This window comes from Ursus americanus, chromosome 3, assembly GCF_024610735.1.
Source record: "Ursus americanus isolate L20-20 chromosome 3, mUrsAme1.1.p, whole genome shotgun sequence".
Taxonomy (NCBI): Eukaryota; Metazoa; Chordata; class Mammalia; order Carnivora; family Ursidae; genus Ursus; species Ursus americanus.
In genome coordinates, this window is record NC_142129.1 from 15,133,562 (window position 1) to 15,157,554 (window position 23,993).

At 43.3% G+C, this 23,993-nt stretch overlaps 1 protein-coding gene across 11 annotated transcripts in view; it reads left to right on the plus strand.

Moving 5' to 3' along the window:
- ATP6V0A4 (ATPase H+ transporting V0 subunit a4) overlaps positions 1 to 23,993 on the plus strand; it is a 76,612-nt gene that overhangs the window by 47,370 nt on the left and 5,249 nt on the right. For all 11 annotated transcript variants that reach the window (XM_045792551.2, XM_045792558.2, XM_045792559.2 and 8 more), the window contains 5 exons: positions 355 to 448; positions 3,973 to 4,091; positions 5,653 to 5,869; positions 9,033 to 9,134; positions 20,421 to 20,549. In XM_045792551.2, the coding sequence (XP_045648507.2) occupies positions 355 to 448; positions 3,973 to 4,091; positions 5,653 to 5,869; positions 9,033 to 9,134; positions 20,421 to 20,549 (661 nt within the window). The remainder of the gene's footprint in view (positions 1 to 354; positions 449 to 3,972; positions 4,092 to 5,652; positions 5,870 to 9,032; positions 9,135 to 20,420; positions 20,550 to 23,993) is intronic.

Here is a 23,993-nt window from a genome sequence, read left to right on the forward strand (position 1 = left end):
CCTTGGGCTGAGATTTGTTTCCTCTATGCTCCTTCACGCCTGGCCCGACTTCTTTTCTGATGTGGTATAACTGTTTTTCTTTAGAATACTCCACTGGGGTAGGAGCCCTTTGGAGACTTAGACCGTGAGGCATCTCAGGGGCCAGATGGTAATTGCCTGTAGCCTCAGCACCTAGGGTGATACTTGGCACATAGTAGCCATTCATGGAATGATTGAATGAGCCAAAGGATGAGTTGCACCAACAGTGAGGCTTCGATTGGCTTACAAGTTCATGACCAAGGACACTACTGTATATTTTTTCTACCTTTGGTTGATCATTGATTTTGTTTTTATTTTTCCTTTCTCCCTCTGTAGCACATACGTAATGGAAACAAATCCGTATTTACAGCTGGACCCAGCCGTTCCAGGAGTGTACTCTGGAAATCCATACCCATTTGGGATTGACCCGGTAATAATATCTTCTTGGGTTAAATATTATGTGAAATGTCTTGCTGGGGAGATCTCTAGGTAGAGGAGAAAGTGCCAGAGGCTGTCAAATCAACAAATTTATGCTGAGAAAATATTACATATACTGGAGGTTTTATGACAGGACTCAAGTAAATGTCCTACCTATACCCTTTACCTAGTCCCTGGTCATTTTCCATATAGTTGCTCAAACATTTGCCTCTTTCTCCAATAATTTCTACCCCCAATGGTTAATGATTGCTTCTTTCATAGGCCCTTGGTTGCCTGGAAGGTATGCACATTAGAGGAGTTATTTAGCGTCCTGATCAAGCTGCCTGCTTTGGCATTTCCTTGCAGTGACTAACATCTCCCTTTTCCTAGGAAAGTATGGATTTGCTCTTATTTTTGCTTTATTTTACCACATAGAATTGATACAAGTAAAAAAAAAAAAGGTATGAGTTAACTTTTATGGTTGTTATGTCTATCTCAATTGGATTTGAGCCAAGCGACACAAAGGTGCTTCCCTGCATAGCCTTTGAGATAAAAAGGAATTTCGAGAAAGCTCCCAGGCCACGTACACATGATGGCCCAGCACATAACCGCCACCAGGTGGCAGCCTTGTGCCCCAAATGAGCTTGAGCCGGCTAGCCGAAAGGCAAATGCGGTCAATGTTTCTTCTAAGCTCTCTTTGTGGGAGAGATCCTGAAACCTCAGTGTTGGGTGCTGACAGTTGAGAGTAAACAGTACCGGCTCTAAACCTGTACTCTCCTATCTTAGGGGTCGTCTCTTTTTCAGTTGGCCTGGGTCCTCCCATCACTTGTCTGCCTCCCCTCCCTTAGAAAGATGGAAGACATCACCCAGGATTTGTTTATACTTGCCACTCAGAGGCACTTGCATTGTAAGCTTTATCCAAAGAGGTAAAGTCCTTGAAAGCTGAGTTGTAAACTGCAAAGTGCCGAAAACAAATGCAAGTTGTTATTTTTGTGGACTGAAAGGCTTTTTCTGTGGTCCAAGGAATTTCATGATTAGCCTGTGGGTGGTGGAGGTGTAGAGAGGGGGCTGATTCTAGGGTCTAGATGACCTTCCTTTGCTTTGAATCTCTTTGCCGCTACTGTCCTCGCTTCGCTTCCCAGCCCACCCCTGACTCATCAGCAGATCCTGCCTGCCCAGTTCTGCTCCTCAGACAAAGGATTGTATAGTCACAGCTCAGGACCAACTGGGCTGGAGTGTCTACTGGGCAGGCAGTTTTCTCATCTGCCCACCAGTTAGAGAGCAAGGAAAAAGGGGAGGGTGAAAGAGAAGTAGGAGGTTGAGAAGAATTAACTTTTTTCCTGGTAGCATTTATTTTTGAAATTTTTGAAATTTCTGGTCTTCTTATGACAAAATAAGGCATATATGACATTAAACATCCATGTAATACAAAATAGCATTAAAAAAAGAAAGACTTCCCTCTCCTATTCTGGCTATTCTATTCCCCAGAGATACCCCCTTTAACAGAACATTTCTGTGCTTGTGTTAGCACTTACATATTTTTTAAAGATTTTTTTTTTTTCATTTTAGAAAGAGAGAGTGCATGTGCGGGCAGGGGGAGGGGCAGAGGGAGAGAAACTCAAGCAGACTTCCCGCTGAGTGTGGAGTCCGACCTGGGGTTCAGTCTCATGATCCTGAGATCATGACCTGAGCCGAAACCAGGAGTTGGTTGCTCAATGGACTGAGCCACCCAGGCACCCCAGCACTTAACTTCTGTTAATGAAGGGTTGGATTTTTACATAGTGTAAGTGTCTACAGATGCATTTTATTGAGCGTGCAACCTCTTTTTGTGAATCAAATCACAAAATGAGAGGTCTTTCCAAAAGTGTTTGTGGATATTTTGTAATAAATGAACATAACAAAATGGTTAAAAGCCTATGCTTTCGGATCAGGCAGCCTGTGTATAAACCTTGCCTTTTCTATTTCCTTGCTCTGTGGTTTTGAGCAAGTTAACAACCTCTGTCTCTGTTTCCTCATCTGCAGAATGGATCTAACAACAGCCCTAAGTCATTGGGTTGCTCGGAAGAGTAAATGATTTTTACACGTAAAACACCCAGAACAGAGTCTGGTACATCAATAGGGTCAATACTCCATTTGCTGTAGTATTATTTCCTCCTTGGTGTGTAAAGAATGTAATCTCCCCGAGATTGAGAAAAATGCTCTTATCGGTGAAACGGGAATATTTATATTTATATCGTAGGGTTTTTGTTAGAATTAAATGAGAGAGTACATTTAAAGAGCTTAGAATGTGCCTGGTGCTTAATTTTCAGTTTATCGGATTTGGCTGGGTCTACAGTGTGCTGGTAAACTTGTCCTAACCAAGTTGAGTGATCCCGTAGGGACTGGCTAAGCAGGCAGGCAAAGGAAAAAGCAGAGGGTGGAGTGCAAGCCTGGTGCTGCTGAAATGCCAGGCAGAAGGGGGGTGGGAGTAGAGGAGACGCCTCTGGTGTCTGGGCACCTGTTATTGGAGACCCTTTGCCTACCTTTCCAGCAGCCTTCTTGGTGGTCGGCCAGCTGGCAGCTGCTCAGGACGTTGTAAAGAGAGAATCAGTGAGATGTGGTTCCTTTTTGTATGTGTGCATGGGGTGGGGGCAAGGTGCCTTTGCATTGAGGGTGCGTCTAGAGGGGCTTTGAGCCCTTAACTGAAGCAAAGTAGTTGGGAGGAGGAAGTCATTTTAGGAGGAAAAATGAGACGACCTCTGTGGCTCTGTTACCTTTGAGATGCAGTCTAGCAAACCCTTATGACATATCTAGCAGGTGGTTTGGGGGTGTGTCTAAAGTTGAGGAGGGGTTGGAGGTAAGAGCAAAGACTTGAACCATTTACATAGGAGTGGGAGCAGAGACCATGGGGCCATTAGCTAGCGTGGGACCCTGACCAGCCCCCTAGCTCCTCTGAGTGCTTGCTCTGTGTGTCAGTCTTGTTAAGAGGGCAGGGACACATGTCCCTCACTTTGCAAGCCTGGCAGCTCTGTTTAAAACAGGGACCGTGAAGAAGGCGGGGACCATATTTTGCCCATAGTGCTAATAAATATCGGCTACAGGAGTGGCTTCTTGAGATGGACCCAGGAAAATGCTTTGTAATGTGAAGCACTATAGAAATTCACAGTAAAAAATGGTATTATCAAGAAGGGATTGGATACATTCATGGGCCAGAGAGCTCTGCCGCTAAGAAGTACAAATGAGGCAAATTTGAGAGCTCTCCACAATGTTTCAGAATGTCTTTTCCCTGAGGAGGAAAAATCACGTAGGATTTTCTTTCTTCTGGCCACTTGGTATTTACCAATGGCACCGATGGTTCTGACACATTTGTCATTAGAGTTGCATTGATAAGGGGTTTCTTCCTTTTCCTTTTCTGAGCCTAAAATGCATGCATTGAACGGGATTGAAATTTGAAAATGTGGTCCCTACAGTGACTTCCCCCAGAGAAGTCTTGCTGTCGACCCTGATAGAACTTCCAGACTCTGGTCTCATGCATTTCTTGTCACATTTCCCATCCAGATTTGGAACTTGGCTTCAAACAAACTAACATTCCTGAACTCCTACAAAATGAAGATGTCCGTTATCCTGGGGATTGTCCAGATGGTTTTTGGTGTTATTCTCAGCCTTTTCAATCACATGTAAGTTTTCATGATTAGCTTGCTGCCTGTTGGTCTGACCCTGTCATTGAGGAGCAGACAGAGCCACCCGTGTGGCCCCGTGTCCCTTTGTGCAAGAGTTTCCTCCTTCCTACAGGGAGTGCTTTGCCACGTGTCTTGGCTTGAGCCAGGACAGGCTGGTCTGGTAGAAGTGACACCTCTGTTTCTCCTGAGCTGGGTCACCCAAGTAGGAGTGCATCTTTGACCTCAGAAATACTTGAGCGTTCGGAAAGAGACTGGCAAGCCCATAACACCTTTTGTCCCCCAACCTGAAAGGCCTCTTGGTCACCGCTATATCCAGAATTAGCTCCCACCAGTGGGCAAGTGGAGACATAAGTGCATTTGGGCCAATGTGCCCTCAGATTGTCAATTCCCTTTGATGAAATTTCTTCCAAGGGGCAGCCGCCTCTCACTTGGGCTGTTCACGTCTTATCTTTCCTTTCCTTTTATCAAGCTACATCTTGGAAACATCTCAAACCTCTTTTTCTGAAGGCGTCATTATATGAAAACGTGGAAAGTGGTCAATTACACGTGGACTCTTAAGCTTCCCTCCGGAAGGGACCCAGACCACTTCTGTTCCCGCTGGCCAGAGCCGGCCCCATGGTGACCCCTGACCCGAAAGCTCACACAAGTACAGATCTTCTCGAAAAATCAGATATAGTTAGTGAATCAACCAGTCACGACTAGTGACTGTGACCCTGGTACCACTGTCTCCCTGAAAGGGCCATGAGAATTAAATGAGAGATAATCCCGGAAAGTATTTTCTGGAGCAGTCTATCATTGGTTTCATTGTGTGTCAGGCCGGCCTCAATGATCCGGGAATCCTGTTTTATCGTGAGAGCTCCCTTTTCCATCAGATAACTCTTGCAATTAGCAAAGGGAGTGGGGACCCTTTATGACATTTTAACTTGGGGGCCCCCTACTTAGCCCTGTAGGAGTTGGCAAACTTTCTCTGTAAAGAGGCAGAGAGTAAATATTTTAGGCTTTGGAGGCCAGATGGGCTCTGTCCCAACGACTCAATCCTGGTGTTGGAGCATGAAAGCTGCCACAGAAAAGCTGTCAATGGATGAATGGGTCTGTGTTCTAATAAAACTTTATTAGTGAACACTGAAATTTGAATTACATATAATTTTCGCCTAATTAATTTCTCATAATTAAAAATGTAAAATCATTTTCAACTTGTGTTGAATGGGCTCAGTTTGGCCCATAAGCCTTAGCTTCCAATCCCTGTCTTAGAAAAATCTTCCTAGTCGTCCTATATCTTTGTGCCCTCGGATGTGTTGCTGTGAGCTAGGTGTGCAGGGGAAGCTGAGGTCAAACCACCAGCTCTCCCTGCAGACCTGCCCTTTGCTTCAGACATTACCTTCCAGGTCCCGGTTCACTTGAATCCTTCCTTTCTCTTTTTTCCATCCCTGCATAATTGCTGCTTGCTAGGGGAATAGATGCGGTGTGCGAAAAATGAACATTTTGTGCTTTGGGGCGAATAACGAGTTCCTGATATTCACTCCGTGTTCTATCTTTCATGTGTGTGTTTCCCCCCCAGATACTTCAGAAGAACTCTCAACATCGTTCTGCAGTTCATTCCTGAGATGATTTTTATCCTGTGTCTGTTTGGCTACTTGGTTTTCATGATCATTTTCAAATGGTGCCACTTCGATGTCCGCGCGTCCCAGCATGCCCCCAGCATCCTCATCCACTTCATCAACATGTTTCTGTTTAACTATGATGACCCTTCCAACGCACCCCTGTACAAACATCAGGTATCGATGGGTTGTTTTTCTTCTTTATGCGTTTGATAATGTCACATCTCTCTCACACTCTTGAGTATTGCGGAGAGTGGTTATTTGCAAGTCGGGGCCATCTTAACACCCACTCAAGGTTGTTAGGTTCTTTAAATTTCAGAAGGTGTTGATTGTTAGCTGAGGGTACAGGTGCTCAGGGCAATGGTGGTGCAGCTCGAGCCACTCCTCTTTGGGTGATACAGGATAGGTCGTTTCAGTGCCGTTGAAAATCGGCTTGTGCATCATTCGTGGAGAAAGGAAAAAACATCCCTTCAGATTCATTGGCCTGAAACCGCACATGATCTAAACAGCACTTTAAAATCTAATCATCCTTTATTCTTTTTTTTTAAAGATTTTTTTAAAATTTATTTATTCGACAGAGATAGAGACAGCCAGCGAGAGAGGGAATAAAAGCAGGGGGAGTGGGAGAGGAAGAAGCAGGCTCATAGCGGAGGAGCCTGATGTGGGGCTCGATCCCATAACACCGGGATCACGCCCTGAGCCAAAGGCAGACGCTTAACCGTTGTGCCACCCAGGCGCCCCGAATCATCTTTTATTCTAAACGTAAGCCCTAAGGTGTGCAAGAAAGAAAACTGAAAGAGTCAAGAAGAGGAGTCCCTCTGTTCACGTGGGCAGCGGGCTCCCGGAAAACTAAGATCCAAACTCACGCTCTCCCGTGGGCTGCCGTGGCTAGTCGGAGATGCCTTCTCTTCTTTTCTTCCTTTTGGTTCTTCTTCCATGAACTGTCCCTCCCAACAAATGGACTGTGTTGCCAGGCCGTTTTCTTCCACTTCTAGCAATTCATCACCAACTTAGCAATTCAGCCTCACTGCCAACTTAATATTTTATTTTAAAAAAGCGTAAATGCTCCATGGAAGCTGGAGATAAAAACCACTCGGTGAGTGACTTTTGGTAACACAAATAGTTTTCCTCTCGCCTCTCCCAGTGACTAAGTTGATAATACTGTGTGAAGGTAGATTATCACTAAGGGAGGGCACATTCATATCTCCTGAGTTCTGGTAGCTATTCTCCCCATGCCGGGTCACTTACCAGTGGCTGCTCACCCTGGATGTCATCGTGAAAGACCTGCTCTGCCCTTCTCGTGGCCGCATGTGGCCTCATGCGTTTGATTCCAAATTGTGTTCTCCTTCTTTATAGGAGCAGCAAATAAGAAGAGAAAATGCCTTATGGCAGGGCATTTTTTATGAAAAACAAGGATAATTCAGATTTTAGATAAGAATGAGAGAAGACCTGTACCTCTGAAAGCTCTTTTGAGGTAGCCCCCTTTACTGTTGTAACGTTTTCGTTATATCTCTGTGAACAGTAGTTGAACCACCCCTAGGCCGTGAGCACTAAATGAACATATTTGGAAGGTTCATTTACTCATTGCTGGAGTTTGAATGAGTTTACTCGGGTTTCCCGAACCAATCTTCTCTTTAAGGCAAAGGACTCAGACTCACCAAATATTTCATACGCTAACTCCTTTCATAGAGTCTAAAATCCTCATCTGGTCTGGAATATGCACTGAACTTTGCAGTGAATGGCTTTTCCAGCTTTTCTCCCCTTCAAAGCCCTTATTGGGAGTTGGCTGGTTTTCCCGTGACCTAGTATGGAGATGTGTTATCCTGACACATTATGGGTCATGTATGAAGTTTCCATAACCTCAGTTTGGGGTCGTGCAGCTGGAAGAGATGATGTAAGTTGGTAACCCAACCCCTTCCCAACACTGCCTTGGCTGTCTTGGTGCCATGTTTGAATATCAAAGAAGAAGAGCAATAGATAAATATAAATCTCCAGTTGCTGTGTACATCGTGAGGTGGAAAACCTTGTATAAAGATGAACAGATGACGGTGAGGTAGCTTTGTGCGCAGGAAGCTAGAACTGGCAAGAGTGGTGTGTGTTTCTGGGGCTCCCCTCCCTCTTCTGAGCATTTCAGCGGGAAGGAGGGTAGAAGACTGAGCAGATGGGGGGGCGGTGTTAGCAGGGTGAATCTTGTTACAAGTGGCATATAAATCGTCCCCTAGCGTTCATTGAGAACTTAGCCAGAACAGTAGAAGAAAAGTGAAGGTCTAAGAAATGTTTTTCCTTTGCCCCCTTGAGCACGCAGTGTCCACGCCTTTCTAGTAGCTCCAACCAAGCCTCCCTGGGCTTTCTGATTCTATGACAACAGCAGCTCCGGGTCACTCCTCCAAGTTGGTGACTAGGGGGTATATAATAAGAGGTGGGGACCTGAGGATGTGAAAAGAAATGTGTAGCAGGATGATAAGGTGGGACGGATTCTGGGTTTCAGCAGAAGCACCAAGACCGTGGTTGCCTCTGCCCAGAGGGAGCTGTGAGGGAGACAGCCAGGGAGAGTTCAACACGGCTACCCCAGAGCCTGGCGGGTGACTCACCCACAGCAAGAGTGTGAGGAAGCTTTTTTTCTTTTTGAAAGACAGAGAGCCACAGAGCTCAGATAATTCTCTAGTCCTGGGAATATACAATGGCTAGTTGAGATCATCGTTGTGACTTCAAGTGACCCAAGGACTTTTGGCTACTACAGAGTGACCAGTGAAGTCATGGGGCCTGCCACACTTGTCATGCAGGACCGGGGCTAACTATTCCCATGGGACAAGGGATAAATCAAGTTGCTCTTATTATGTGTCTCATGAGTACTTCTTGTTCACATATGGGGTAGATGGATAGCGAGAGAGTATTCAGAGTAAGGAATAAGATAGTGAGTTTCCAGGGGCGCCTGGGTGGCACAGCGGTTAAGCGTCTGCCTTCGGCTCAGAGCGTGATCCTGGCATTATGGGATCGAGCCCCACATCAGGCTCCTCCGTTATGAGCCTGCTTCTTCCTCTCCCACTCCCCCTGCTTGTGTTCCCTCTCTCGCTGGCTGTCTCTATCTCTGTCGAATAAATAAATAAAATCTTAAAAAAAAAAAAAGATAGTTTCCAGTGTCCACCCTGGATTGACGCTGGGCACCACTGGACTGCAATGGGAATATTCCAAGATGTAAAGGTGAATGGATACATTGATATGCTTTCCATCTCTTGAAATAAAGTACAACTAAAATGATCCATATTTATCATTTTTATCATATAAGTTATGCCATGTGATCACCTTGAAATGATGGGATCTTACCATTTTGATCTTACAGCAAGAAGTCCAAAGTTTCTTCGTTATTATGGCTTTGATTTCTGTCCCGTGGATGCTTCTGATTAAGCCATTTATTCTTAGAGCCAATCATCGAAAATCCCTGGTAAGTGCCTATTCATTTCAATTCACTCACTGCGGGTAGGAGTGTGGGTTCCTTGAAAATAGAAGTCTGGGCTTTCAACAGAATGCTGGGATTTGAGGGCCTTCTTATTTCCAGAACAGTGTTCTATTAAGGGCAAGCATGTTTACATCTTACATTTTGCAAACTTTGCTCAGGATCTGTGTGCACATCTGTGTGTGTGCCAAGTCTACCGGTAGTTACTATGAGTCTGAAACTGTTATCTCCTGTAGTTTGAGTTTGTTGATGAATATTGAAAGCTGTTTTTATCAGATTTTACAGTTGTGAACTTGTGCAGGAGTAAAGAAATACAAATAATCCAGCTTCCGTTTATTTGTGATTTTTCCCTATTGCCAAACACCCATTTCAGCCCATTTCCTCCTTTTGTCTGAACTGCTCCTGTGCCTCGCATTTACTCAGGGAATGAAGAAGAGTTTACTATCAGTCTAAATCAAATAGGATTTGGGAAGATTGACCTCCCAGGGCACGTCAGAATCTAGAAATCCACATGAGCACTGTTTGAGATTATCAGTCTCTGCTCTCTCTATCTACATCAGTGCAAAAGAGTAAGTGGAATGTGCTGAGATCAGAGATGTTTTAAGTGGTTGTAGATATTTTCAGACAAATTCTTTCTTTTCTAAAATCTGTGGGATATTGACCTGGCTGAGTCAGGGACCTGGAGATGAGACTGGAGTTCCAGAGGTTCGTCCCTAGGTGGCGCCCTCTTTCCACGACACCTGCTTCTCTTCCTGTTGTGTCCCGCCAGCCTGGACTAGTTAGGAAGCCCGTCTGATAAATACAATTCCAGTGGGAGATGAATTAAAAAGAAGGCAAAGCAAAGAATACTTGTTTATTGTTTGGTTAACTGGTGAGAGACCCAGATGATAAAGGGTGGCTGAGGTGGAAGGTTGTCTAGAGGTGACCAAGTGTTTCAAAGGAAGCTGTCAAATAGCTGTTTGCAGACATAGATGCCACTCTCTTTTCTAGAAAATCAGCCCGTCCCTAAGTTGAGTGAGCTTAAGTCCGTAAGTCCATAGGTGAGCTAATGGCTCACCTGACTCCCCAGACTCTAAAATAATAGCTTGCCTCGCTCTTTGCTCCGCAAAAAGTGTAAATAGTTGCTGATATCAACGTGGTGAATTTCTCCCTTTTCCCCACGATGACTCATACAATAGGGAAGGAAGTCAGAGAAAGTTTTCTTAGTCGGCTGTCTTGGATGATACCCCCTAAACCGACGCTGGGTGGCAGGAGCACCCCAAGACTGCGTGGAGGCCTGTCTTCTTGGGATCTCCTTGGAATGCATAGCTGTTGGTTGGTTTTTTAGGCTGCTGATGGGGATCCTGGTGGTCCTTTTTCATGTTAGAAACATTTCTACCACCTCCATCCAAGAGATGATCCCATAATGGCATTATTTGGGTCACTCAGGCGCCCTGGTTTCATTTACTCTTAAATGCTGTGTAAGTGGATCATACAGTGCACCTTTGGATCTGGCTTCCTTCGTCCAGTGTCATGTTCCAGAGTTGTGTGCGAACATGCGTGTGCATGTGATTGCTATATAGTATTACCGTGTGTGAATACACCACAATTTATTTATCCATTTGTATATTGATAGTTATGTGGCTTGTTTCTAGTTTTATTATAGCTTCATTTATTTTGTTTTTAATTAAAATTCTCTTCTTTTTTATTACGTTTAAAATTCCAATACAGTTAACATATACAGTGTTATATTAGTTTCAGATGTGCAATATAGTGATTCAACAATTCTATATATTACCCAATGTTCATCACAATAGGAATACTCCTAATCCCTTTCACCTATGCTACCCATCCCCCCACTCACCTCTCCTCTGGTAACCACCAGTTTGTTTTCTATAGTTAAGAGTCTGTTTTCTTGTTTGTCTCTTTTTTATTTTGTTCATTTGTTTTGTTTCTTAAGTCCTACATGAGTTAAATCATATGGTATTTGTTTTTCTCTGATGGACTCATTTCACTTAATATTATATCCTCTTATATCATCCATATCATTGCAAATGGTAAGATTTCATTCCTTTTTTATGGCTGAGTAATATTCTACTGTATATATATGACAGGTGATATATATATAACAGGTGATATATATATCAGGTATATATATATCAAATATCATATTTTTGATGTATATCAAAAAGAACAGGTGATATATATATCAGGTGATATATATATCTATATATCAGGTGATATATATATCATTCATCTGTTGATGGACATGTTGCTTCTATAATTTGACTGTTGTCAATAATGTTACAATAAGCTTAGGGGTATATGCATCTTTTCAAATTAGTGTTTTCATATTCTTCGGGTAAATGCCCAGTGGTGGTATTACTGGATCATGTGGTAATTCTATTTCTTTTCTTTCTTTTTTTTTTTTTTTTTTTTTTGTGAAGCCCCCATACTCTTTTCCACAGTGGCTGCCCCGGTTTGCATTCCCACCAATAGTGCACAAGGTTTCTTTTTCCTCTACATCCTCTCCAACACTTGTTATTTCTTGTGTTTTTGATTTTAGTCATTCTGACAGGTGTGAAGTGGTATCTCATCGTGGTTTCGATTTGCACTTCCCTGATGATGAGTGATGTTGAGCAAAATCTTTTCACATGTCTGCTGGCCAGCTGTGTGTTTTCTTTGGAGAAATATCTATTCATGTCTTCTGACCATATTTTAATTGGATTATTTGTTCTTTTGGTGCTGAGTTGTATAAGTTCTTTAAATATTTTGGATACTAACCCCTTACTGGATATATCATTTGCAGATATCTTCTCCCACTCAGTAGATTGTCTTTTAGTTTTGTTGATTATTTCCTTTGGTGTGCAAAAGCTTTTTATTTTGATGTAGTCCCAGTAATTTATTTTTGCTTTTGTTTTCCTTGCCTTAGAAGACATACCTAGAAAAATGTTGCTATGGCTGTGTTCTCTTCTAGGAGTTTTATGGTTTCAGTTCCCCATTTAGGTCTTTAATTCGTTCTGAGTTTATTTTTGTATATGGTGTGAGAAAGTGGTCTAGTTTCATTCTTTTGCATGTATCTGTCTCATTTTCCCAACACCATTTGGTGAAGCGACTGTTTTTTCCCAAGGCATATCCTTGCTTACTTTGTCAAAGATTGATTGACCATATAATCATGGGTTTATTTCTGGGCTCTCTATTCTGTTCCATGGATCTATGTGTCTATTTTTGGGCCAGTACCCTACTCTTTAGATTACCACAGGTTTGTAATATAACTTGAAATCTGGAATTGTGATACCTCCAGGTTTGTTCTTCTTTTTCAAGATTGCTATGGCTATTTGGGATCTTTCTGGTTCCATACAAATTTTAGGATTGTCTGTTCTAGCTCTGTGAAAAATGCTGTTGGTATTTTGATAGGGATTGCATTAAATCTGCAGGTTGCTTATGGGAATATGGACATTTTAACAATATTTGTTCTCCCGATCCATGAGCATGGAATATCTCCGTTTTTTGTGTGTCATCTTCAATTTTTTTCATCAATGTTTTGTAATTTTCAGAAATACAGGTCTTTCACCTCCTTGGTTAAGTTTATTCCTAGGTATTTAATTCTTTTTGGTGCAATAGGAAATGGGATTGTTTTCTTCATTCCTTTTTCTGCTACTTCATTTTTAGTGTATAGAAGTACAACAGATTTCTGTACATTGATTTTGTATCCTACAACTTTACTGAATTCGTTGATCAGTTCTTCCAGTTTTTTGGTGGAGTCTTTCAGGTTTTCTATATATAGTATTACGTCTTCTGCAAACAGTGAAAGTTTTACTTCTTCCTTACCAATTTGGATGCCTTTTATTTCTTTTTGTTGTCTGATTGCCGTGGCTAGGACTTCCAGTACTATGTTGAATAAAAATGGTGAAAGTGGACATCCTTGTCTTGTTCCTGATCTTGGGGGAAAAGCTCTCAGTTTTTCACTGTAGAGGATAGGTTTTTCATATAGGGGCCTTTATTATGTTGAGGTATGTTCTTGTCTTGTTCCTGATCTTGGGGGAAAAGCTCTCAGTTTTTCACTGTAGAGGATAGGTTTTTCATATAGGGGCCTTTATTATGTTGAGGTATGTTCTCTCTAAACCTACTTTGTTGTGTTTTTTTTTTTTTATCATAAATGGATGTTATACTTTGTCAAATATTTTTTTCTGCATCTATTGAAATGATCATAGGGTTTTTATCCTTTTCTCTTGTTGATATGATATATCATGTTGATTGATTTGTGAGTATAGAACCACCCTTGCATCCCAGGGTAAATCCCACTTGATTGTGGTGAATGATTTTTTAAATGTATTGTTGGATTCAGTATGCTATAATTTTGTTGAAGATTTTTTCATCTATGTTCATCAGATGTATTGGCCTGTAGTTTTCTCTCTTTTCTGTGGTGTCTTCATCAGGGTAGTGCTGGCCTTATAGAATGAATTTGAAAGCTTTCCTTTCTCTTCTGTTTTTTGTAATAGAGTGAGAATAGGTATTGAGTCTTTAAATTTTGGGTAGAATTCATCTGTGAAGCCATCTGGTTCTGCACTTTTGTTTATTGGGAGTTTTTTTGATTACTGATTCAATTTCATCATTTGTTGGTAATCAGTCTGTTCAAAGTTTCTATTTCTTGGGGCACCTGGGTGGCTCAGTCTGTTAAGTGTCTGCCTTCAGCTCAGGTCATGATCCCAGGGTCCTAGGATTGAGTCTTGCATCAGGCTCCTGCTCAGTGGGTAGTCTGCTTCTCCCTCTGCCCCTCTCCCCACTCATTTTCTCAATCTCTCTCTCTCTCACTCTCACACTCTCAGATAAATAAATAAAATCTTAAAAACAAACAAACAAATTTTCTATTTCTTCCTGCTTCAGTTTTGGGAAGGTACATGTTTCTAGGAATTTATCCGTTTTCTGGTTGTCCAATTTGTTGTAATATTTTCTATTTCTCTTGTTGTAACAACAATAACAACAGTATTTCTCTTGTTCTCTGTTTCTCTTGTTGTAATATTTGTTATTTCTCTTCTTTCATTTCTGATTATGAGTTCCCTCTCTCTCTCTTTTGATGAGTCTAGCTAGTGGCTTATCAATTTTGTTGATCTTTTCAAGGAACCAGCTCCTGGTTTCATTGATCTGTTCTGTTGTTTTTTTAGTTTCTGTTTTGTTTATTTCTACTCTAAACTGTATTATTTCCTTCCTTCTACAAGTTTTGGGTTTTATTTATCTTTCTTTTTCTATCTCCTTAAGGTATAAGATTAGGTTGTTTGAGATTTTTCTTGCTTCTTGAAATAGGCCTGTATTGCTATAAACTTCCCTCTTAGAACAGCTTTTGCTGCATGCCAAAGATTTTGAACCACTGTATTTTCATTTGTCTCCATATGTTTTTTGATTTCCTTTTTGATTTCTTTGTTGACCCATTCATTGTTGAGTAGGCTGTTAATTAACCTCCATGTACTGGTGCTCTTTCCAGCATTTTATTGTGGTTGATTTCTAGGTTTATAGCATTGTGGTTGGAAAAGATGCATGCTATGACTTCAATGTTTTTGAATTTGTTGAGACTTGTTTTGTGGCCTAACATGTGATCTGTTCTGGAGAATGTTCCATGCGCACTTGAAAGGAAGGTGTATTTTGCAGTGTTGGGAAGTAGTGTTCTGAATATATCTGTTAGATTCATCTGGTCCAATGTGTCATTCCAAGCCACTATTTCCTTTTTGGTTTTCTGTTTGGATGATCTACCCATTGATGTAAATGGGTGTTAAAGCCCCCTAATATTATTGTATTACTATTGATTACTTCCTGTACGTTTGTTGATAGTTGCTTTATGTATTTGGGTGCTTCTCTGTTGGGTGCATATTATTTACAATTGTCGCAGCTTCTTCTTGAATTGTTCTCTTTATGATTCTATAGTGTCCTTCTTTGTTTCTTGTTATAGTCTTTGTTTTAAAGTCTATTTTGTCAGGGCACCTGGGTGGCTCAGTCATTAAGCGTCTGCCTTCGGCTCAGGGCGTGATTCCAGAGTCCTGGGATCGAGCCCCGCATCGAGCCCTGCATCGGGCTCCACCACTGGGAGCCTGCTTCTTCTTCTCCCACTCCCCCTGCTTGTGTTCCCTCTCTCGCTGGCTGTCTTTCTGTCAAATAAATAAATAAAATCTTAAAAAAAATGTCTATTTTGTCTAATATAAGTATTGCTGTCCTGGCTTTCTTTTCACTTCCATTTGCATGATAAATATCTTTCCATCTCTTTACTTTCAAACTGCATGTAGCTTTAGGTCTGAAATATGTCTCTTATAGGCAGCGTAGAGATAGGTCTTGCTTTTTTATCCATCCCATCACCCTGTGTGTTTTGATTGGAGTGTTTAGTCCATTTACGTTCAAAGTAATTATTGATAGGTATGTACTTACTACCATTTTGTTCCTTGTTTTGTGGTTGTTTTTGTAATTCTTCTCTGTTCCTTTCTTCTCTTGCTCTCTTTCTCACAATTTGGTGGCTTTCTTTAGTGCTATACTTGGATTCCTTTATCTTTATTTTTTGCATATCTATTACCAGTTTTTGATTTGTGGTTACCATTACATTTATATGTAACATCTTATGCATATAGCAGTCTGTATTAAATTGATGGTCACTTAAGTTGGAACCCATTCTAAAAGCACAAACTGTTACTCTTCTCTCCTCCCCACATTGTAGGTATGTGTTGTCATACTTTACATCCTTTTATTTAGTGGACCCCTTGATTCATTTTTATAGTTGTACTTAATTTTACTGTTTTTGTGCTTCTTATTTTTTTTTACTCCTTCAATGATCTTTCATTTCCAGCTGAAATGACCCCTTTAACATTACCCATAGGGCTGGTTTGGTGATAGTGAATTCCTTTAGTTTTTGTTTGTCTAGGAAATTCTTCATCTCTCTTTCTGTTCTGAATGACAGCTGCTGGAGAGAGTTTTCTTGGTTGCAGGTTTTTTTCTTGCAGAACTTTGAATATGTCTTGCCTCTCTCTTGTGGCCTGTCAAGTTTCTGCTGAAAGATCCCCTGAGAGCCTTATGGGATTTCCCTTGTATGGTAACTGTTCTCTTTTTTCTTACTGCTTTTAAAATTCTCTCTTTATCACTACCATTTTAATTACTGTGTATTTTGGTGTGGACCTCCTTGGATTGATTATGTTGGGGGAATCTCTGTGCCTTTTGGATCTGGATTTCTGTTTCCTTCTCCACAGTCAGGAACTTTTCAGTTATTATTTCTTCAAGTAAAATTTCTGCCTCCTTTTCTTCCTTCTCCTTCTTTTGGGATGTTTGCAATGTGAATATTGTTACACTTGACAGTGTTGTTGAGTTCCCTTAATCTGTTCTCATTTTTAATTATTCTTTTTTCTTTCTTTTGTTCGGCTTGATTGCTTTCCGTTACTCTGTCCTCCAGGTCACTGGTCTGTTTTTCCACTTCCTCTAATCTAGGCTTTATTCCCTCTAGTGTATTTTTAATTTCAGTGATTGGGGTCTTCATCTCTTATTGATTCTTTTTTATGTTTTCTGTCTCTTTACTGAGGGTCTCACTGAGGTCCTCCATTCATTTCTCAAGTCCAGTGAGTATCTTTATGACCATTACTTTAAATTCTCTACCAGGAGTATTACTTATCTCTATTTCATTTAGCTTTCTTGCTAGGAATTTGTTCTGTTTCATTTGGAACATAGTCCTCTGTCTCCTCATTTTGTCAAATTCTCTGTGTCTGTTTCTGTGTGTTAGGAAAGTCAGCTACATCTTGTGCTCTTGAAAGTAGTGGTCTTATGAAGAAGAGGTCCTGTAGTATCTCTGTTCACCAGAATCTCGGTCTTCAGGGGTGTCTCCTGTGTGTGTTGTGTGTGTCCTACCGTTGTGGCTGAGCTATGTTTGCCTTTAGTCTAGTCATCTGCAATGACTCTTTACCTGTTGTGGGCAGGGTTTGGTCCCTGTGTTGTTAATGAGCCAGTTTGTGCTTGAGTTGGGTTGGACCAGGCATTTGCCAGAGATGCAGTAGCACTGAACTGCAGGGCACTTTCCCTACATTGTCCCTGAGAAGCTTTTGTCAGTGGGCAGAGCCTACAGTCAGTCCCAATGTCTGCCCCCAGCCTACGTCTGGGGCCACACTTGAACAGATTCGTGTGGTTATCTTTGCTTCTCCCCAGGCCAAGAGTCACTTTGGAATGGTGCTGAACACTGTGGGGGCTGCTTACACAATGCCACGCTTGTGGTGCTGCTTTGGATGGACTCTTGCCAAGGGTGGGTTGGAAGAGGGGTTGGCGGAAAAGTGTGGGGGGGAGGTAGGGTGGGATCGGGGGCACCGTTAGCAAGGTGGATGGAGAATGCTTGCTGGCTGCACTGGTTCCTACAGGTGACTGGGTTTCTAGGCTAGGGGATGGGGGAAGGAAATGGCTGGGCCAGTTCTTTTGTTCTTGGAGAACTCAAAGATCCTTCCCCTCCAGCACTAGTTCTGAGATTAGTGAGTAAATCTCCTTCCCTTATATCACTTTTTTCAAACTGCTGCTTCTATGCTGTATGTCAGCAGGGCTGTTTTTTATGCTCTTTCTGTAAAGGTGGGGCCTCAGTTTCCTGTCACCCTCCAACTTTCCCAGGGTGGAACCTGCTGAGTTTTACAGTTCCAGGTGTTAAACCCCATTGATTGTAAGAACTTGCAAAGTTAAGCCCCTCTGGTTTTCAAAGCCAAATGATATGGGGCTTTATCCTCCTAGTGCGGGTCCCCTGCCCCTAGGGTGCCTGGTTGGAATCTGCTCCTCTCCCTTCTCCATGCCTGTGTGTCCCTCCTTCCCATGGACAGTGTCATCGTCAGTCTGTTTCCCAACCCCGTCTTCGCCCTTCCTACTGTTTTTTGTTTTGTTTTGTTTTTTGATGTGGCTTCTTCTCTACCTTTAGCTGTGGAGTCTGTTCTGCCAGTCTTTGGGTCATTTCCTGGGTTCTTTACACAGATGTGGGTGTTATGTAGGAGTATTCAAGGGACAAGGTGAGCTTAGGATCTTCCTACTCTGCCGTGTTCCCTGGAAGTCCCCGGCTGGTCTCCAGTTTTAGTGATTACAGATAATACTGCTGTGAATATCCTTGTGCATGTCTTTTGGTACATGTATTTTCAGAAAGTTGTCGGTAACTAATTTAAAATTGAGTTGTACATTTGATTTCACTGGGCACCCAGCTCAAACATTGTGATATAGTAAGTGGAGAAGATGGGCACTAGGATTTACAAAGTCCAATATTATGCTTCTGCAAAATTATTCATGTTCATTTTAACCAACTCCAGGATAATGACCAGAAAAGGCTGGAGTTTAGGGATGGAAATGGAGAAACTCTTCTATGTCTTGTTTTGTATTTTCTTCTTTAAGTTAAGGGAGAGAGAAAACAGGATTTCAGAAAGACAAAGTCATATTAACATGAGCCATATCCTTCACCATGGGACAAGGAATTATGGGGCCAAGGGGAAAGGCTTACCCAGAGCCCCCTCTTGGGACCTGACACCCTGGAATTCTTATCCAAATGGACTCAAGTCCACTTCCAGGCCCTATCAAGGGCCAACCACACAGCGGCATGGGTACCACTAGACCCTGACATGCCAGGTGGCAGCTCTTTTTGGGGAGTGTGGGTGGAACATGGACACTGTAGGCGGGAGTGCCTGCATGTATGCACACTTGGCCCTCGTGCTATGGGATGAGACCAGAAGGGAGAAGGAGAGGGTGGCATGCCACTGTTCAGGGCCAGCTCACCTGTGCTGCCATGTCCTGGTATAGGACTTTGAATTTGAACCTGGCCTTTCAACTTCCTGTGAGGCTTGATTGATTGACTCATTGATTTATCAAGATAGGGGGCTAGAACATATCTTATTTCGGGGGTCTATGGGCTTGATTAATAACTCTTAAATATTTAAATATATGGCATGTAGACTTCCATTTTTACCTTTGCCTAAGGCTCTGCAAATATTAGATTGTAGACCCACTAAAGAAAGAAAGGTAAGAATACCTTAATGCTTAATTTGCAGTACTCCACCCATAAAATCATTCTAGGAAACACTTCGGACATGGGACATTGAGTTTCACAGTGACTTGAAAAAATACTCTGTTCAAACTCAGGGAGGGGCGCCTCGTTTGCTCAGTTGGTTAAACGTCCAACTCTTGATTTTGGCGCAGGTTAGGATCTCAGGGTCGTGCGATCGAGCCCCACATTGCGCGCTGGGAGTGGAGCCTTCTTCCTCCCTTTGCGCCAGCCCCCTTCCCCTACTCTAAAACAAATACACTAACAAACAAACTCAAGGATAAAACCAGGCCAAATTATATGCTGACTACACCTAGATTTTTTGTCCTTGAATTTTTTTCTTAGCTGTTTTTATAAAGTGATGTTTTTATTTTTAAAAAGTATGGTAGTATTGAAAAAGTCATTGTGTTAGTCCATTTGGACTGGTATAACAAAATACCACAGATGGGTAGCTTATAAACAACAAATTGATTGTTCAGTCCTGGAGGCTGTGGAGTCCAAGATCAGAGGCTCCAGTGCGTCCACCATTATGAGGGCCCCCCTTCCTGGTTCTTAGCCGGCACCTTCTCACTGTGTCCTCACATGGTGAGAGGGGCAAGGGAGTTGCATGGGGAATCCTTTATAATGTCACTAACCCATTCATAAGGGGTCCACCCTCAGGACCTAAGAACCTCCTGAAGTCCCCACCTTCAACTATTATCCTCTTTGGGGGTTAGGATTTCAACAAGAATTAAGGGGGATACAAACATTCAGATCATAGCCTTCATTAATCTCTCTTAGTTAATTTTGCCTGTAGAAATCTAGCTGTTCAGGTCAAGGCTGTGTTCAAGGCACAGCTGACTATTTTATGACTCTGTGTGTGTGTGTGTGTGTGTGTGTGTGTGTGTATTTAACAATAAAAGGTACTCTTGTACATCACGGGTTTACTGTAAAGACAGATTAGTTTGGCACATGGAGCACCATGGAGAAAAGCACACGTTCTGCGATCAGATTGATCAGATTGCCTGGGTTTGAATCCTGGCTCTGCCACTAACTAGTCTTATAAGCTGTGTGACCTTGGGTACATTTCTTAGCCTTCCTGTGCTATAGTTTACTTCTCTGTAGAACGAGATAGTAACTGTGCTTTTATGAAAAGATTGCTATGAAGGCTAAATGAAGTGATATAGAGAGAGTGTAGAAGAGTGTCTGGTACATAGTTAATATTTAATGAAATCCTTTATGTAGAATAAATTGTAATTCTAAGGGTGAATTTAGTGCTTCACTTCCTTGCTTGCTGACAGCTGCAGGCCTCCATGATCCAAGAAGATGCCACCGAGAACATTGAAGGTGACAACTCCAACCCTTCCTCGAGCGCTGGCCAGAGGGCTTCTGCAGGTGCCCATGGGGCTCAGGATGACCATGAAGAAGAGGTATGTAGGGCTCAGTAGTGGACAAAGACTTCCCAGTTTGTACAGATTCTAGATGTGGGATCTCATCAAGGGTCATTGTCAAATATTTAATAGCCAGTAGGGCGTGTCCACCAGCCCATCAGAAAGGACTTAGGCAGTGGAGCTGGGAGGGTCAGGAGGACTGTGCTGGTGGCAGCCCCATAGTTGCGGAGTCATGGGAAGTTAGGGAGGTCACCAGGGAGGGGGAGTGCCGATAGGATCAGAACAACAGCTACTCGGGGCACCTGGGTGTCTCAGTCAGTTAAATATCCAACTCTTGATTTCGGCCCCAGTCATGATCTCAGGGTCAGGAGATCTCTCCCTCTCCCTCTGCCCCATCTCTCACTCACTCTCTCTCTCTAAAATAAATAAACAAATCTTAAAAAAAAAAAAAAGTAGAAAAGAACAACAGCTCATCACCAACCAATCTAGGAGTGTTTTAACGTTTTAACCTAGGCGTTGCCGTTTCTGTGAGTATGAGGCAAGCATCAGCCTCCAGATCTATTAGCATAGAAGGCCCTCAATGTTAGTGAGACCTCCTTGACTCAGAACCATGCCCCTGGGACTCAGCTACATTTATTATGAGCTGTCCGATCAGTGCCCCTCAAACCATGAGAGCTGAGCCCAAATGTAGCCCTATTGTTGAAGTCAAAGGCGGGTTATTTATTCCCAGCCTGCCTCCCGGACATGAGCATGCCCAGCCGCCATCCCCTCTTTGTTCCCCTGTCCCCACCCTGGCTCTGTTGGGACTTTGCTGACCTATCTTTGTAACATTATCTGCCTCTCCTGTGAATTCAGGAATTGTTTTGTTCCCTCCTCCCTCCCTGCCCATTTCTGTCCAAGGGCAACCACTCCCCCTCAGGAATGTGTCACATTTTCCAAGATGAAGCAGGTGGCTGTTTTTATACCACGGCTGAAGCACCCCGTAAGCCTCAACTGGCTGGGGGTTTTAACTGGAGTTCTGTTCTACTCCTGGAGTGGGGACAGGGTTCCCGTGAAGCCTGAGGGAGGCTAGAATCTCCCTTTGTGGTGTTAATGACTGAAAAAAAAATTCATTTAAACGAATGGATGGTCAATTAGAATTAGTGAAAAATCTGAATCAAATGTTTCCTACAAGATTCCAGGTACAGAGTGTAACCCGTGTTAGTGGCTACTGATATTACTAAGTCTGTCAGACCTGCTGGCATGTTTTAGAATCCGGCCCACACATCGTCTGACTCATCCGGTCCCAGCCTGTCCACTACAGCCTCTCTCCTCCGTTCTCCTGCCCTCAGTCAGTGTTTTACCCAGTGTTCCCCTGCTGCTTCTGCAGCGCACGGGCTGCCTTTGGTTGGGTGACTTCAGGCACCATTCGTAGGTTCCTTCCCTGAGTACAATCGTGTGTGGGTCTCCCCTTGCAAAGCCAACACAGGCTTGATTACATTGTCCCCTCAAAGTCCTCTGTGACCTCTCTCCACACCAGGTGTTGGCCAAGTCCACCCAAAACTTCCGACACTAGCCACAGGTTTGGGGATCCCCAGAACCACCCTAACAAATTCAGGGTCCCACTTATTCCCTCAGGGCCAATAACTTGCCGAATGACTTACAGAACTCGGTAAAGTGCTCTCCTTACAATTAAAGTTTTATTATAACACAAGTATAGAAATCAGAAGCAGCCAGAGGAAAAGGCACATTGGCAGAATCCGACACCGGGAGGGTTCCAAATACCAGAATTCTGTGTCCTCAGGGAGGCATTCGTCTCCCAGCATCGACATGGGGCCATATGCGCACAGCATTGTCACTCCAGGAAGCTCACCTGAGCTCCAGTGTCCAAAGTTTTATTGGAGTTCAATCCAAGGCGTACAGCTCAGTGGTCGTACTCCATCTCCAGCCCCACCCCCTCCCTGGAGATTGGGCTCCAAGTCTCAACCCTCCAACCACGGAAATGAACAGATGTGGTCCCAGGGGCTCACTATGAATAACAAAGACAGTTCATTCCTGCCGGAGAAGTTAGGAGTTTAGAGCTTGCCTCCCAGGAGCCGGGACAAAGCCAGCCCTCTCCTTGGGTGGGGTTAATGTTTCACTGCACATCCCTCCTCTACCTTGACTCTGTCTCTCTGCTCTCTCCCTCTCTGTTCATCCCTGCCCTTCACTTCCTCCCAGCTGTTTTCATTGCTGAACCAGAGACATTGGTTCCTGTCTTCTCTTCATAGCTCCTGACATGGTTGACCACAGCCCTCATTCCTTCCTGGGTATCTCTGTGGCCTTGACCATAGCCCTGCGACTCCTCCTGCCCTTTGACCTTTTCTTTGCATCATCAGTTTCATTCTTTCTCACCACCAAATGAAGGTGTGTTCCAAGGCCAGGAGCTCTTCTTTCTGTGCTCTTTCTCTTGTGTATCTTCCCAGTTCACTTACCTCCCACTGTCCCTCCTCCCACAGGTGAGGTCCTAGGTGTCCTTTTCCAGCCCAGACTTCCCTTCTGAGCCTGCTGTGCCTCTGCTACTGTGTGCTGAGAGATTCTGCTAGTACGGCCAGCTGTTGCCTAAAATGCAACACATCTGAATATATCAACCAGTCTTCTTCTCCAGTTTTCCATTTCTGTCAATGCCATTCTTCTAGCTCTGCAGACTCAAGAGTCTCAGAGCCCTGTATGATCCTGGCCCCTCCTGGGTGAAAGGCCCTTCTGTGTCCCCACCATACTGCTGATTCTTGATTATTGCACTTTTTGCGCACATTGTCCCCACTAGACAGTGAGCTGCTCGAGGGCTGGGATGGTGCCAGTCGAAACTGTTGTCCCCACAGCGTCACCACACGTGAAGCCAAAACCGCACTATTGCTGTCTGCGTGCTGTTTCTTCCTCCCCACTCCTGGATTAGTAAGCTAATCAACAAACAGGCTCTTTCGTTTATCGGCTTTGCCCTTGCTGGTCCATTTTGTCACCAGATTAATCTTCCCCCCAATACTTCTTTATCCCTCTCCCCCAATACCCCCTCTGGCCGCTTTCTACTCAGGTGATTTTATGGTTCCTCATGGACTCCAGGTCCTTTTCTCAACTCTGTTCTTTCCTGAAACTTCAACACCTGGTCTCTCCTTTCTGCTCCTCACGAAACAAGCTCCCACTTTCAGCCAAACTGGTTTCCCCCCGAAACTCCCCTTCCCGATGTCCCCAACCCCCCAACTTTTCCTCACCAGGAGTCGTTTCCTTCAGCAGGACCGGTCTGACTTGTCTTCTTCTTCCGATGCCTCCCCCTCCTTCAGGGACAGCGCCCATCTCCCTCCTGCGACACCTTACTGACCGTTCTCTCTTCTTCTCTGAGCTTTTTCCAACTGCGTCTGGGAAATGTTACTGCACACGTACTGTATCTCCTACTTTGTGCTGCTACTTCTCTTCCTACGTGTATATTAATATTTGTTTTCCCCTAGTCCGCCTGGAAACGACTTACGG